Here is a 15,278-nt window from a genome sequence, read left to right as displayed (position 1 = left end):
TCAACTTTTTGTTAGCAAATTTTGCCCCATTCAATTGAACATGGGGAAGGAAGACAGCTGAAGTGAGTGAGTTGGCAGATAGTTATATCAGACAATATTTTATAAAATATTCAGCTGTTGACATATTACATAATATACACTATCCTTTAAATTCCCTATCCTTAATAAGACATTATGTTAACTAAATACCGTGCAAAACAAATATGGTCTTACGTGACCAGTGTCACGGCTTTTATTGATTATTTCAGACAAAATGTAATACTTCCTCAAAGAGCCAGAGTATACTGGTTTATAAAAATTTCTCAGTACAGTAACATCTGAGGGTATAAGGTGGTAGATGCCATTATAACTGCAGTTTGTTATTTGGGAGGTTTGGGGGTCTTATCCTGAATTAATAACATGAAATAGGAAGGTCTGCAGGGAACTCTGTTCGCAGGTTCATGGTAGTCAATTACTGAGTGAATACCTCCATCATAAAACCTCAAGCAGTGTTTGGAACTTTAATATGTTTCAAATGTGGCACCTTAGTGTGAGAGGTTAAGCTTTATTCCTATGTCCAGGGGTTAGCATATCATGGCCTTCATATACTGTATTTATATTTTTATTTATAAGGCAAATCAAATCAAATGTATTTCTACAGCACTTTTTAAAAGCTACTTCCTACTGACTGAAGTACTTCACATACATAAACAAGGAAACAAAACACAAAACTTAACAAATACAAGTCAAATCAGATCATTACAAGGGATTAAATGACACCATAAAATGCAGAGAACATAAGACCTTGATTAAATAGAACATGTGACACTGCACTATGTATTAAAAGCCAATGTAAATGAATGAATGAATGTCTTAAGCTATGAGTAAAAAGCTGTCAGGTCTGTAACAATTTGAAAACAGACTGGAAGCCAGTGAGGACAGGCCAGAACTGGGTTATATGATCTAATATACTTATACCTGAGGAAATGAGCTTATACATTCAGACTTAGTCATGGTAAGTTCTGTCTCGTAGAATGGGGTGTGATCGCAAATATTTCTGCACATCTGCAGTCTGACTGCTCATGAGAACTGCATGTAACAGCAGGGTGTAAGCTTGATAAATGCATTCAGTAGGGAACATACACTATCTATTCCACTTCTACCATTTACTCAGTACACATACAAGACGTATAATAATTTCACTATAGGTCTCTGGGTGTTTACTGCCCCTTAGTAAACATATTGCCAATAATTTTTTCAACAATCCCCAAGAGGTAAACAGCTCCAATGATGGGGTGACAATCCAATTGATCTCAAATCCATCCAGTAGGCTTCACAGGTTTGACAGGAATGATGGCTAGCTGTAGTCTGGAAGTCTATACAACTGCACTTGCTGGGGCTTCAACCTTCAAAGCTATGGACTCAAGGTCAGTTACATTATAGATGTACTGTTTTTCATACATTTGAATGTGGTCTCTGACATAAGCAGCAACAACAACACCACCTTTATTGAATAGGACAGATGTCAGTTGCTTTTTATCAATTTTTAACCATCCAGCTGCAGCCTTATAGGATTGTTTCTGTGACACACAAAACATTTGCCAGACACAATTCATGATGACTCTTCATGTCACCGACATGAGATGGCAGTCCTTCTGTGTTATGGTGAACGATGGTCAGAGTGTACAGTCTGCTCAGTGTTTGTCTGATCTGAAGAAGCAGCATCATATCATCCATGTTGGCTTGTCTCATGGTCTCCAGGGCTGATGTGATCTCTGGATTCAAATAAAATCATGTCTCATCCATGTCCAGTTGGCACGGTCTACTAAGGGAGGTCAGGTTTTGGCCCCGATGGTTTCCGGTCTCATGCTTTTATTTTGTTCTCAGTTCCTGTTTTGTCCCACTCCACTAGAGGTCCCTTTACTCTAATCAACACTCATTGGTTTCACCTGTTTTCACCCCTTCATTAGCAGCTTTTCTCCCACCGGAAAGCTGCCAGATTGTTCTTGACTCCTGTGCAGACTCTCCAGTATTCTTGTTTATTGTGATTCCTGTTGTGCAACCGGATTGTTTCGACCACCAATTACGGCCTTGGACATCTAGATCTGTTTGCATCTGTATATCGACCTTTGGACTTCTCTCTCTGACGTTCCTCTTTTGGATCCCTTGGCTGTGTATGTTTGCTGGTTTGCTGGTTGTTGTATTTTCTGGACTGTAACTGTGTATGTTCTGAGTGAGTACAGTAAAGCGATTTTATTTACTCTATCTCCGCCATCAACATTGTGGGTAGCTTTACAGGCCATCCCTGACACACTCTGCTGATAGCTATGTAAGCCATGCCGCGTTCAAAAATGTGCTTCAGTGAAACTACAGCTGATGTTGTTGTCATTCTCTGAACCTTGTGGATTGTACCACCCCTCTGTTTCAGATTGTGTGCTCTTTCTATGTACACCAGATTGTCAGCTGCACTCCATAACTGTTCCTTCCAGCTGTTTCATTGTCCACTTTGCATTCAAGCTTAGTGACATGTGCACAGTCATTCTGTTCATCTCATCCTTCAGCTATTTCAACAAAGAACTTCAGCCATTTCTTCTCATCATTCAGCTGTTTCAGCAATTAATTTCAAGCATTTTCAGGGCGATCCTTCAGAATCTCAGCATCCACATGCATTTTTGACAGGAAATTCATTTCTTTAGTTTATTATGCTTTACTGGCATTAACTGTGTGTGAAGTGGTAAAATGTATGTAGCATTTTTTAAAATAAATTTAAGTGATTTCATTGGTTTAAAATGTACACATTTAACACTATTTCCCATTCAAATGCTCATAGATTCATACTGTTCTGTCCTCTATGTCAAAAGACCTTGTTTGACTCGACACAGATAACGTCTCCCACAGACCACAGACAACCAATGGACTTTGACACTTTACTGCTGGCCGTGGAATGACGTAAAACTATAGAAACACAAATAACATAATAAATGCACAGCATCTACTGACACGTTTACATGTGCATACAACGGCTCTTAGCATGTACAAACAGCGTCTGCAATAACGTATATTGCTTAACAGTGTGTCTTAATTTCTCCCGTTGATAATCCTAGAATGTAAATGATAAATGAGTACGCTTTCAACTTAAACATTGCCTTTACTTAACTTAAACGTTTGCAATAGCTTTTACATACCGAAGGTGCCTTCAAAACAGCTTAAATCGAGGAGAAGCGATCATCCTGTCTAAATACAGATACGCTGTATGCAGAATGCGGCTCACGTTAATGTCGTCACTAAGAGACACAGAAGCTGCAATTACAGTCTTAGGACGGAAGGTGTCAGAATTATCCTCCGGGTCAGCTACTGTTCATAGAGAACAGCACACATACAATGGTGATATCACCAAAAGCAACTAGGTGCTCAGTGTCTTGCTCAAGGACACATCAACACATGGACCGGAGAAGCTGAGGGTCAAACCACTGACCGTACAGTTAAAGGATGACCCACTACTTTCTGAGCCACAACTGGCCTCAGTGTGTGTCATGTTGAGGGTTTTTGATTTATCCTGAAAACAAAGTGTAGGTATGTGAGGATGTGATTTATACAGTTCAAATGAAACTGGAATAAACAGAAAATGCTTATTAAGGCATGGCATCTGTGTGCCTTTAATTGGTTTAGCTGTTACCAGAGACATCTTATGCTGATGGGAGACTTTTCTACACTGAGATCTGCCTCTGTTCTCCTTCCTTGTCATCTGCTTTATCTTAAAAGACCTTCATTCAGAACAACTAGAGGCCTCTTGTTGAAGGCCAGCTAGGCTCAGAAAAGCGTTCTCTCTGGAGCAGGATAGCGAGGACATATGCAGGCTACATTGAACTAGAGCTGCTCTTCCCCACACCATAATAATGATTAGCAGATGCTCAATAGAAAGTGTCCTCTGAACAAGTGGGTTCTTACATTTGTAACCAGATTATTCTTTTGAGATAAGGTATAGGAAATAACAAGCTTTGTATTAGGGTCCTCTGTATGAGTAGCATGAACGCTGTCAGCTATGAGCCAATGAAGTATCTACTCTACAAATAATGTGAAAGCTTTAAGATAAATTTCCCATCAGAATAATCTCTCAAAAAGATACAGTACCTGCCTACGAGAAAAGAATCTTAAAAAAGAGTCAGTTTTCATCTTTCAAAGCTTCACAGCAGCATATATAATGAATAAATAAATCTGTCACAGCTGACAGATTCAGTTATGCCCTGTAAAAACATCCAGCTGGTTCACACCAGTTGTGATGTCGGTGCCTTGAAACCAACTGAATGTTTGATGTGACAAGAGGACTTCTTTAACAGCTTTGACCTAGATCCTCACTAATCATTTCAGAGCTGTGACAAAGATTCTCCTGGATGGGGGTATTATTATTTTCAAGTCTGTTGTAGAATGACTTACATTCCCACCACTGGGATTTGAACATTCCTCCTTTGTTTTCCTTACACAGGTTAAAAAAAAAGAGGATATACAGTATGTGACCATATGGTCTCGATATGATTTTATACCTTTTTTTTCTTCACTCTGTCAAATCAGTCTGCTATTCATATGGCTCTTCCTTGTTAACCAAGCTATAAAATTGTGGGCATTAAAATAATAATCTACCATAAGGCATTGACAATTCCAGCTATGAACACTCAAATCAAACTGTAGTGAAAACAAATAAAAACCTCTATATGACTCAGAATAAAAGTAAAACCATCCGCTCAGACAGATATGCTGATACTGTATGTTTTCACACTCAGCAAGTGACAGCTACTACCAGTCTGGCAACTCCCCTGCTCACACCCACTCTCCCATCTGCTGTGAACCTGATCCACACAAAGGCCTCATGTAGGGCCTACAGGCAGACTCACACCTACTGATGATATTTCAAAGAGCTTGTGTGGACATATATATATATATATATATACAAGTATATGAGGTGAAAAAGGTGAATACAAGTTAGAGCTACCAATTCTTATTCATCATGTGAGTGTGTTGGCGTTTGCATTATAGAATGAGTCTGTGTGCGTGTGTGTGGGTGTGTCTACAGGAGTAGCGCACTGTGTCTCCTCTAGTCAATCTCCAGTCTCCAGCTCTACTTCAGAAGCAGCCTGGTACAGCTGGTGATCACAACAGCACACCGCTCCGCTCCTCTCCATTCTTCTTCACTGCAGCGCTTTCCTCCCACTAACTTAATTCCACTTGTCTTCTCTCCATAACAGGACTTAGCTTTCTCCTCTTCTCATTTCCTCTTCATTTTTTCCTTTTCACTCATCACTCGTCTTTCCCTCCTTTCCTCACTTCTTTCTTGTCCTCCCTCTTCTCTCCTTTTTCCTCCCCCCCAGCTCTCCTTTCTTTTCATATCCTCTTTCCTTTCCTTTCATATCCTCTTACCTTTCCTTTCCACTGCTTTCTGCCCCTTAGGTATCCCAGTGCAATACACTGAATTTACCCTTAAGAGCAGTGGCTCTGGTGTAGATAAGCCCATGATGATCTGATACTTGCAATTAAACTGTCTTGTTCAAATTAAGCCTGTCTAGTTAACAGAGCTGAATTCATAACCCCTTACAGCCTTCACTGTGGAAAAAAGCAGATTTTTCATCCAGCAATAACAACATCTTGCATAAAAGGAAGGCAGTAGGAAGAACAGCATCTGCTCTCTCAGATCTCTACCAGCAGCAGCAGAATGTCAAACTCCACAGCCCTGGCTTTAACTCTCTCAAATTTTCCAGTTCATCAGCCAATCATGCTAATTTTATGTGTCCCAGTCCCTTAATGAAAACAACCACCTAAAGATGGTTAGGTGTGAGCCAAGGGCGTGGGGGTACAATAAGTGTGTCGGGTTATGTTTGTGCCCCTCCCACCCTCAAATCCACCACCATCACCACAGAGTGCTGACGCTATTAACTAAAAGTTTAGAATCGATGATGCTAGTTTTCATTTGGCTGCAGCTTTCACAGTGGCCTCAGAGATGCCAGGAGTATACACTGAGACAGAAGCCCAGGATACTCTTGATATGACTTCATTAACATGTGCACCTGCGTACTTTCCTGGCAGTTGCTAATGCAGGGAATCAGCTGCATAACCTCTGGGGGTGAATTAAAAAAAGCAGCACTGTGTGGGGATTCAGAATTAAAACCATAATTGCAGTATAGTATGCAGTGTTACAAAAAAAGAAAAGCAACATTATGCAGCTTTCTAATGTAGATGTGCAAAGTGCTTTTCTCACAACAGTAAATATGGGATGCTGCTGCATAAAAATTTAATGTTTAAGACTATAATTTAGTGAAATAGCCAAATCTGCTGCTTCTCAAATGTGAGGGTTTTCTAGCTTCTTGTTTTTTAACAAGCAAGACAGCATTAGTCTGCCAGTTTATCATTATCTCAACATATATGAAGTTTTCTTCCATGTTTAAACTAGAACTAAGATTTCAGAAAGAAACTTTCATTTCTTTGTCCAGATCTGTCAGAAAGTCATGGGCTTATTCCACCCTGCCACAAGTCACACTTCATTCCTGATCCCCAAACAGCCTGAAACCAATATTTTGCATCTCCCTTCTCTGAACATTGTCTCATCAATTAAGGCAACAGTGGGCAGAATGAGAAAGCACCTAAACCAACCATAAGCTCCATCACCTGACACGTGTCTAATGGGCCGCGGATAAGTGAGAGAGTGTGATAGTGACGATGACACCGCAGCTGCCATGAGTAATGTCTCAGTGCTGGCTCTGCCCTGACACTCTGAGGAGTTACTGCAGGAGACTGAAGTCATGTCTTGCCATGTCTCATGGGGACATACAGCTCACCAGCTGCGGTTATGGTGCACAGTGCCAACACACCATACCTGCCATTCCATGACACACCACAGCGTTACATGTACAGTATATGATTTATTTTCTAAATGAGATGCTGAATTTGAAAAAATTACTCCTCATTTTACTAAATGATTAATAGCCCCTCTCACTCTTTCAATTAATAGTTTTTACAAGTACTTGATGAAACAAACAAATAACAAACCATATCATATGCTCAATATTTTAAAAATGCAAATAGATTAATTTGAAGTATGTTTGCTGACACAGTGTAAAAGACATGCCTTTTTCACAGTAGACATTCTTAGTTGTCCTGAGCACTATAGGAAAAACAGGTTTTACTAAAAACTATTGCAAACAAATACTATGAAGTGAATGCTGAGTAATTGGCAGCTTAGAGTATCTTTCCAGTCATGGTCTCATCTTAGCTTTTATTGTGTTGGTTGTGTGGGCTGTGACATAAGGTGCTAACTGCACCACTGCAGAGCCGCATTTAAAGGCTCAGAGTTCTCAAGTGAGGAAAACAGAACTCAGAGGGAGACAGTAACACATGTCTGCTGTTTCCTTTCAGCTCTCACTGCGATCCTCAATGTAAAGATAACAAGCTAACTAGAACTTGTAAAATTGTATCTTATTGTGTTTAGAGCAAGACCAGATGGGGACAGCAAATATTGCCACTGCATGAAATAACACACTTTTGACTCCACATTGTCAGATAGTCCCATTCTTGTCATCATCACAGCAGTTCCTCTTAGTCTTGGACTGTTTTGTAGTCAGTTGTGTTATCCACTGGTCCCACACTGGATACTGCAAACAAACAACTAGTTTTATATGCAGTGACACCCAATGGAAATTAAACTATTGGTCTGTTCCTGATCATGAGCTACACAGGACAACTCTGTTTACATGATGGCAGAGAAACAATATAGGCCTTGAAAAGGGATGATTACAGATTGTTATGCAGCAATAAGGAGGTATAGTGTATATTATAAAGGCAGCAAAGTACCTGCACTATCAAAACATACCTGGACTGCTGACTCCTCTATTCCCCCTACACACATCCACACAACAAAGATAGCCTGCACTTTGCCTCCCCCATCAATGATCAAATGCCATGTCTAATTGAAAAATCATTTTAATTCTAATCCTAACTCCAAATGGTGGGTTTAATATTATTATTTTTTAAATATCAAATGTTTTAAAATATCTTAATGACGAATCTTATTCTCCAATTTATTCGAGATAAATCTTTAAAATTTGTCTCCTCTCTTGTCATTTTCTGTCTGCGCAGCCCAACACGTAGAAAGATATTTCGCCCTCTATTTAAAACGCCTGTCGAGAATTTGACACCATTCTGGGGGCAAAACCCTACAAATATCAACAATAATTTGACTTTGTGAAAACCTGCATTTCATTTTATGCGAAAATCAATACAAAGAAAGGAAACTCCCTGGTTGATCAGTAGGCACCGACTGCCGATTCACGTCTCCAAGTCATATATAAAAATATGCCTTTTATGTCAAAGGACAGGGAGGAAAACACACGAGATGACACCTAGAGATGCTGAGGTACAGCTGACAGCATCATCGCCGGCAGATACCAAATCACCCTGTCGGCGCTGTGGGCCTGCCTGCACCGTCCGGCAGCAATAAGCAGAAACCCACCACGGAATCCAGTCAGTACAGCAGCCGATGAACACATTGCTTTCTCTCATGCAGTGCGTGCAGTGCGGAGAGGACACGGGCTGCAGTGGTCTGGCTTTGATGCGCAGCACAATCCAGATAAAACACGTCAATCGGCGTCAGGCGTCTCCATGTTGCTAGATTATTTGCACCGGCATTACCGGCATGCTGTGACAAATGAAACCGCACCGACTCGATACATCCACCGCACCATTATTCTACAGCCACATATGATGATACTGAAGACAAGGGAGAAAATGAAAAAAGGAAACAAAGTGGCGTGTTCAGACTCACCGTCGCAAATCAGCTCTGTTTCCTCCTTAGGCAGTTAGTGTGATGATACGGTACAAAACTGAAGTGTGTATATGTGTCTGTGTGTTTGAGGGACCGTACCCGGACAGCCTGTCCATCCCCCTCAGCCGCTGCAGCAGCAAGCTGTGGTCCACACGGATTCTCCGCTCTCTCCACCAGCTCCCCCCGCCGCTGTCAAAACCCAGCAGCAACAAAGATCGTTTATGCTTCCGAAAGACGACACATTCATCAGGGAAAGCCCGGTCCGTTCTCCGGCTCTGCAAATAAGGGCGTTTGAGAAGGTGGAATCTGTGAATATTTGTCAATTGTTGCTCGTGCTCAAAAAATGTATTAACTGTCAGACTAATTTGCGTATCAACCTATCGATTGATAACTGATAGTTCTAGTCTCTACTGTACGTGAGGCTACTTGTGGGTGGACGGAGATCATATAAAAGTGAGACCTCTCTCTTTCCCCCTCTCTCTGTCAGTCCTCGCCGTCTGCTGTGCAGAAAGAAAAATCTGCAGCGACGCCGTTTTACGCGCGGCAGCAACAAGACCTGCAGATAGAATTGTGTGAAATAAACAATAACCCTGTGAAGAAATGCTTTATCTAATAACACATTTTCAAATATTACCTGTAAACCTTTGTATCAGTGACAGAGTTTTTTTATTATTATTTATTATTTGTTTCTTTTTAACTGTTCTTTTGTTGTCTATTTGTTCTGAACTTGGACCTTGAGTCTATAATAAAGTGTCATTCATTCATTCATTTTTTAATTGTAAACCTGTTTCTAAACCTATGTTTCCTGTATATTATTGTGAAATTTAAGATGTGGGTTTCCTGAAATTTTTTAATTTATTGGTAAAAATGTATAGGTTCCTTTTTTATAATTTGATTGCTAGATTTGTTAAGTTTTTATAATTTGTTTCAGTAAAATGTGATTTTGCTGTTTAATCAGTGACACTCCCAACACCTTAACATACAGTATGTTTATACATTTGGGCAATGCCTAAAACAGTTAAGTGGAGTCCACAATAGGACTTAAAATATTTATTGTGGTACTGTGATACTCTACTGTTTTTCTAGCCATTTCATAGGACATCTTCATCAGATTCAAAAAATCATCCTGCCCATAATCATCTGGTGAACATAGGATAAAAGACCACATGACAATGTATAATGTTGCCTATGTAAGTGCAGCAGAAATGTTTTTGTAACCTTGGCCAGATCTGTGCCTTGCCACAATTCTGTCTCTGAGCTCTTCAGGCAGTTCCTTTGACCTCATGATTCTCATTTGCTCTGACATGCACTGTGAGCTGTAGGGTCTTATATAGACAGGTGTGTGGCTTTCCTAATCACGTCCAATCAGTATAATCAAACACAGCTGGACTCAAATGAAGGTGTAGAACCATCTCAGGGATGATCAGAAGAAATGGACAGCACCTAAGTTAAATATATGAGTGTCACAGCAAAGGGTCTGAATACTTATGACCATGTGATATTTCAGTTTTTCTTTTTTAATAAATCTGCAAAAATGTCAAAAATTCTGTGTTTTTCTGTCAATATGGGGTGCTGTGTGTACATTAATGAGGAAAAAATGAACTTAAATGATTTTAGCATATGGCTGCAATATAACAAAGAGTGAAAAATTTAAGGGGGTCTGAATCCTTTCCGTACCCACTGTGTGTGCAATGTCTTCACATGATAGGTGCATGCAGCAGCACTCACAGTGACAAGTCCACCGTGGAGGCTTGGACCGAAACAATGATGAGTTTGAGCAATGGAGCTCTTCTCATGAAATGTGATTTCATATTAGATAAATTATGTTTTTGTGTTTGTTTCTGTATGTGCAAGACCTAACACTGTTATGGACTAACTTAGTGATTTGAAAGCTCAGTAAATATCTTAATGTGGACCTAGAAGACAGAGTTTGTACTGCATGGACATTGCAGTGGACTCAGTCAGACATTGGTGCAGGGGTGCTAAATAAATAGGAACTGTCAGTGTAGGTGTGTCCCCACACTAACCGACTGGCAGAGGTCTGTGGAGAACTACACCACTGTGTAAACTGTTCTACAGTTTCTTTTCAGTGAGGCGATGTGATGAGGAACAAATTTTTTTTTTACAGTGTGACATTTCAGACATACAGTACCTCTGTCAAGTGTGAAACAGTCTCTGGCCTTCGATATATTTTCTTTCTTTCCTGTTCCATGGGGTCAAATACAAGTCTTTGATTAACAAGCATCCTTTAAAATTATTTTTTTGCAAGAAAAAACACTTAACATGTTTCACTATCATTTTACATTTTTGGGAACTATGCCAAAACCTGTCTGGGGCACTGTGTACTTTAAAACCAGTTTATACAGGTCAGGATATATGAGAGAGACAATGTCTCTGTGACAGCTACCAGATACCTGCTGTACTGTTACTGTTTACACAACAGCCTTCCTCTCTTCCTAAATTAAGCTACAGTACATCTGACAAGTGCTGATGTGAAGCAGCTGGGTTTTTCTCTCACTCATAGATGCAAACTTCTTTACGCTACATATCCTGAGATGACCCAGGCAAGAGGAGTGGGATGGCTGGTTTTTGTCATCTGCAGTGACAGATGGGATGTATGAATCAGTTGGTTCTTCCTCATTTCTATTGTAATGCAAAAGCAAGACAACAAATAAGACAATGCCCAGCTCCATGTGGCCAGAGTGTGAAGACAGTTCCTGGATGACGAAGGCACTCCCCTGACCTAAATCCAATTGGCCACCTATGGGACATTATATTTAGGTGAATCCAACACCACCAGGTACCACCACAGACTGTCCCGGAGCTCGGTGATGCCCTGATCCAGGTCTGGAAGAAGATCTCCCAGGACACCATCGCTGACTCATCAGGAGCACCGCCAGACATTGTCGGGAGTGCATACTGGCAGACAGGGGCCATACACACTTATGAGCCACATTATGAGTTGCCATGATGAAATTCACACAACTTGGATGAGACTGTGATTTCAATTTTTCACTTTAATTTTCAGTGTGATTTTGAATACAGCCCTCCATGGGTTGATGATTTTGGTTTCCATTGACCACTGTTATGTCATTTTGTTCTGAACAAATAATATAATGTACATAAGTACTTAAATAATTTGTTAATCAAGATCCAATGTGTGAATTAAGTGTTTCCTTAATTTTTTGAGCAGTGTATATCTATAAACACACACACACACACACACACCATCTAGCTCTCTCTCTCTCTGGTTACATGATGGATGGGCAGAGAGAGGTTCAGATAAACAGAAATCTAAATACATACAAGGCAGCAGTCATAAGTGTGGACGCCATGGCACTCTGGCCCTTCACACTCAAGGAAAACATCACTAGAGTGTTAGTCTCTTCTTCAACCCATTTGTCTGTCTTGGCTGTGCTTGTCAAAGACACAGCCTATCAGGAAACATAAATTCTATTTTGTACTGTGCTTGAATACAAAGTTCTGCAAAATCTGAGCTGATTTCTTACAAAACATTTAGATAATGTAGTGATGCCTATGGTTCTGGTTTTATGTATTTTGATGTATGATAATACCAAAACAACGGGAGTGAAGGAAACGTGTTAGTGCTACTCATTGATCAAGTATAGAAAAGAAAAAAAAATTCAACCCTGTTTTTCAAGGCAGTGAAAGAATTCTCAGAATCTTACATTTCAAAACCTAAGCAGATTAGACTGAAACTACCTGCTATCAGCATTTTTTTAAACAATGCCATAAACCTAAACTACAATTAATCCAACATCCTACGAGACCCCAAAAGGTCCTTAGGCACAGAACTTAGGCCTCCATGCACCTCTTCATCTCAAGCTCAAGATGGCATTTGGAAAAGAAGGGCCATCAACCCAAGCCAGTTACAAATTTGACAGTCTGCAACCAGGAACGAGACCTTGGTCAAGGTAAATACTTGAGATACTGTATTATTCTATACTTCTGGTGTGTCATTGTTGTAGAGGTTTGTAGGTGTACTTCCCTGTGACATATTGCTCACATTGACTGGGGTAACAACGGTGTGTCTGAGAGGAATGATGCCATGGAATTTCAGTTGATCTTCAAAGGGATCAAAACAATAAGACAGAAATTCAACGTGTGCAATTGAGAAAAAGCAATTCCTCATAGCAGGACACTTAGCATTCCTTAGTAACGACTCCATTTTGGGGCTCTTTGTGATGTTTGTGTTAAGTTTGCGGCAGCAGATGAGCACATAAACACTAATAAAATCAAATAATATTCCAGGTGTATATGCAGTATTTCCAACATACTAATTTTCAGAGCACAATATAAAAAAGTGATCATTTATGTCGAGGTTCTGAAGCAAATATTTATTTTTTCATGACAATTCTTTCTGCATTCCACCAGGCAATGACAAGCAATGGATAATGTGTGTCAAATTTATAAAGTGTACAACAACGAAAGGCCACAAAGATTGAGTAATTCAGGCATGAACAAGGTTAAAGCAAAAGTGTCATCAACCACAATTCACTGCTGAACAGAGTAGAACATGTGTTGCAGTATGGTGGTAATACTAATCATATTGTAATACTTTAATACAAATATCACAGCAGATGTCTGTGTAGCTCTATGTGCTAATACAAGACAGTGAAATTAAGAAGTAGCAATATTTCTTATTCATAATCTTAGCAAGAGCACTCAGAAGTCATTATTACTTCAAATATTATTTGCATTTTTCCCTTATGAGAAATAAATAATTAAATTTTACAAAGCGCACGGTCTCTGTCATCTATACAGTGTTAATCTTCTCACTGTGCAGTCATGTTTGACTTAAACCTTAATGCTTTCAAATGACTGAAAATTTTTACATTTACAAATTATACACAGCTATCCTTATTGGCATTAATTCTTATCACCTGTAATGTTGTCATGTGTCAGTGCCACATTATCATCTGTGTACTAACATTCTCAGCCAGCTTAAATTCATACATTAATGAACCTGCATACACATGCATTTCCTTCCTCAGGCCAGTCAAGTGAATCTTTTCATGAGTATATTATTCTGTCTCACACACATCCTGTCCCACACAGAACAAATTACATCCTTTCTGTAATTTCACACTGTTATGTACAGTATTTTGTTTTTAGTGTTAGGAAGATGATGATCAAACCATGTAAACATTTGATATATTGTTTCAAATTTCCTCCCTGGAGGCTTAGGAAATGTTCAGTTTGCTCGCTTTTCAAAACGTACTCACCAGGTCTTCTTACCTTAAAAACTCCGCTAACTACAGTTTGGATTTGAATGGGAGGCCATCATACATGTTGGCCTTGAGCTTGGCCCACTCAGCCAGTCTCTGGATTGTGCTCTTCTCCTGGCCCAGTACAATGGCTGCCTTCTTCAGCTTGGCCTCGTTGCGTTCCAGGTAGCGCTCCCCCTCGCTCTTGAGAAAGTTCAGCTTCTCCACACGGTTCTCGTTCAAAGGGATGTCCTCGCTCATATAGGGGTTAAACCGGAAGTAGGTGTCAGGAGGTAGGAGGGCATCCAGCATGGCATGCACCTCTGAAACAATAATTGAGGGGTTTTTCTCTTTTAGTTTTCAGTTCAAGACAGTGCACTCAGCAAGATATTTTGCAGTGTGACTGCAAATCTCTAATTTGTGGTTTATAAATAACTGTGTGGGACGTCAAACATACATACAGTAACAGCTCGTGTGGTCTTACCCTCGGTATCTGTGGCACTGCTGATGACGTTGGTGAGCTTGGCCTTCAGGCTCGTGTAGGTTGTGCTGGTCTTGTCTACTGCCTCATACTGTCCAGTGCCCAGAGACAGCACACACTGCAGTGGAGTGTTAGGCCACAGACACTTACACTCATGGATGGCCAAGGCTGTGGGGTTGTTAATTAAAAGCCCTCCATCCTACAGGAAGAGAGATGCCTTTAGTATCTCCTCAGTCAAACATTTTCAAAATCAAGGTAAATACACATGTAGGAAACTGTCTCTACAGTGTACCTTGTGCCTCTACTTTTAATATATGTGTTGTATCAGCCTGTAGAGGACAAACAGGGCAAGGTGGACAAGCTGAACCAGAGTTAAACAACTTTAGGCCAGAGAAAAAGAAGCCCCTGGGACAGAGACGTCCTCCACTGACAAACAGCCTTGTTTATTCAGAAGTGAGAAAAGCAGCAGGTTTTTTGCAGCTTTTCTCTGCAATTTAGATAAGAATTGATGCATAATAAAGTCTAATATGGCCGCATTACATCAAATTGAGTTTTACTGGTACATCTTATTGCATTTCGTGATTCAAATTTTGACTGGCTTAGTTTAGAATCTTAGTTTAGTTTTAGCTATTATTAATTATGCCCCTCCTTGAACCACCACCTTATTGTGGTGGAGGGGTTTGAGTACCCGAGTGATCCTAGGAGCTATGTTGTCGGGGCTATATGTCCCTGGTAGGGTCTCCCAAGGCAAACAGGTCCTGGGTGACGGGTCAGACTAAGAGCG

The 15,278-nt window shown here is 40.2% G+C and overlaps 2 protein-coding genes across 19 annotated transcripts in view; both read right to left on the bottom strand.

The window, feature by feature from the left end:
• Positions 1 to 9,109, bottom strand: part of nrcama (neuronal cell adhesion molecule a) — a 54,950-nt gene extending 45,841 nt beyond the window's left edge. For 10 of the 17 annotated variants that reach the window (XM_020614376.1, XM_020614378.1, XM_020614391.1 and 7 more), the window contains exon 1: positions 8,786 to 8,970. Coding sequence is in view for 1 of the 17 variants with exons in the window: in XM_020614377.1 (XP_020470033.1) it covers positions 8,885 to 8,901 (17 nt within the window). In the remaining 16 variants the exon portion in view is untranslated. Of the gene's footprint in view, positions 1 to 8,785 lie in introns of all 17 variants that reach the window. The other 7 variants (XM_020614381.1, XM_020614390.1, XM_020614384.1 and 4 more) reach the window with 3 other exon arrangements.
• Positions 9,110 to 13,127: 4,018 nt separating this feature from the next.
• Positions 13,128 to 15,278, bottom strand: part of pnpla8 (patatin-like phospholipase domain containing 8) — a 12,042-nt gene continuing 9,891 nt past the window's right edge. For both annotated transcript variants that reach the window (XM_020614398.1, XM_020614399.1), the window contains exons 9-10: positions 14,498 to 14,693; positions 13,128 to 14,336 (exon numbers count right to left, since the gene is read on the bottom strand). In XM_020614398.1, the coding sequence (XP_020470054.1) occupies positions 14,062 to 14,336; positions 14,498 to 14,693 (471 nt within the window). In that variant the 3' untranslated portion in view covers positions 13,128 to 14,061. The remainder of the gene's footprint in view (positions 14,337 to 14,497; positions 14,694 to 15,278) is intronic.

Source organism: Monopterus albus, unplaced genomic scaffold, assembly GCF_001952655.1.
Source record: "Monopterus albus unplaced genomic scaffold, M_albus_1.0 scaffold145.1, whole genome shotgun sequence".
In the NCBI taxonomy this organism is placed as follows: domain Eukaryota; kingdom Metazoa; phylum Chordata; class Actinopteri; order Synbranchiformes; family Synbranchidae; genus Monopterus; species Monopterus albus.
Note: the sequence above shows the minus strand (reverse complement) of the source record. Positions and strands in the feature narration are given on the sequence as shown.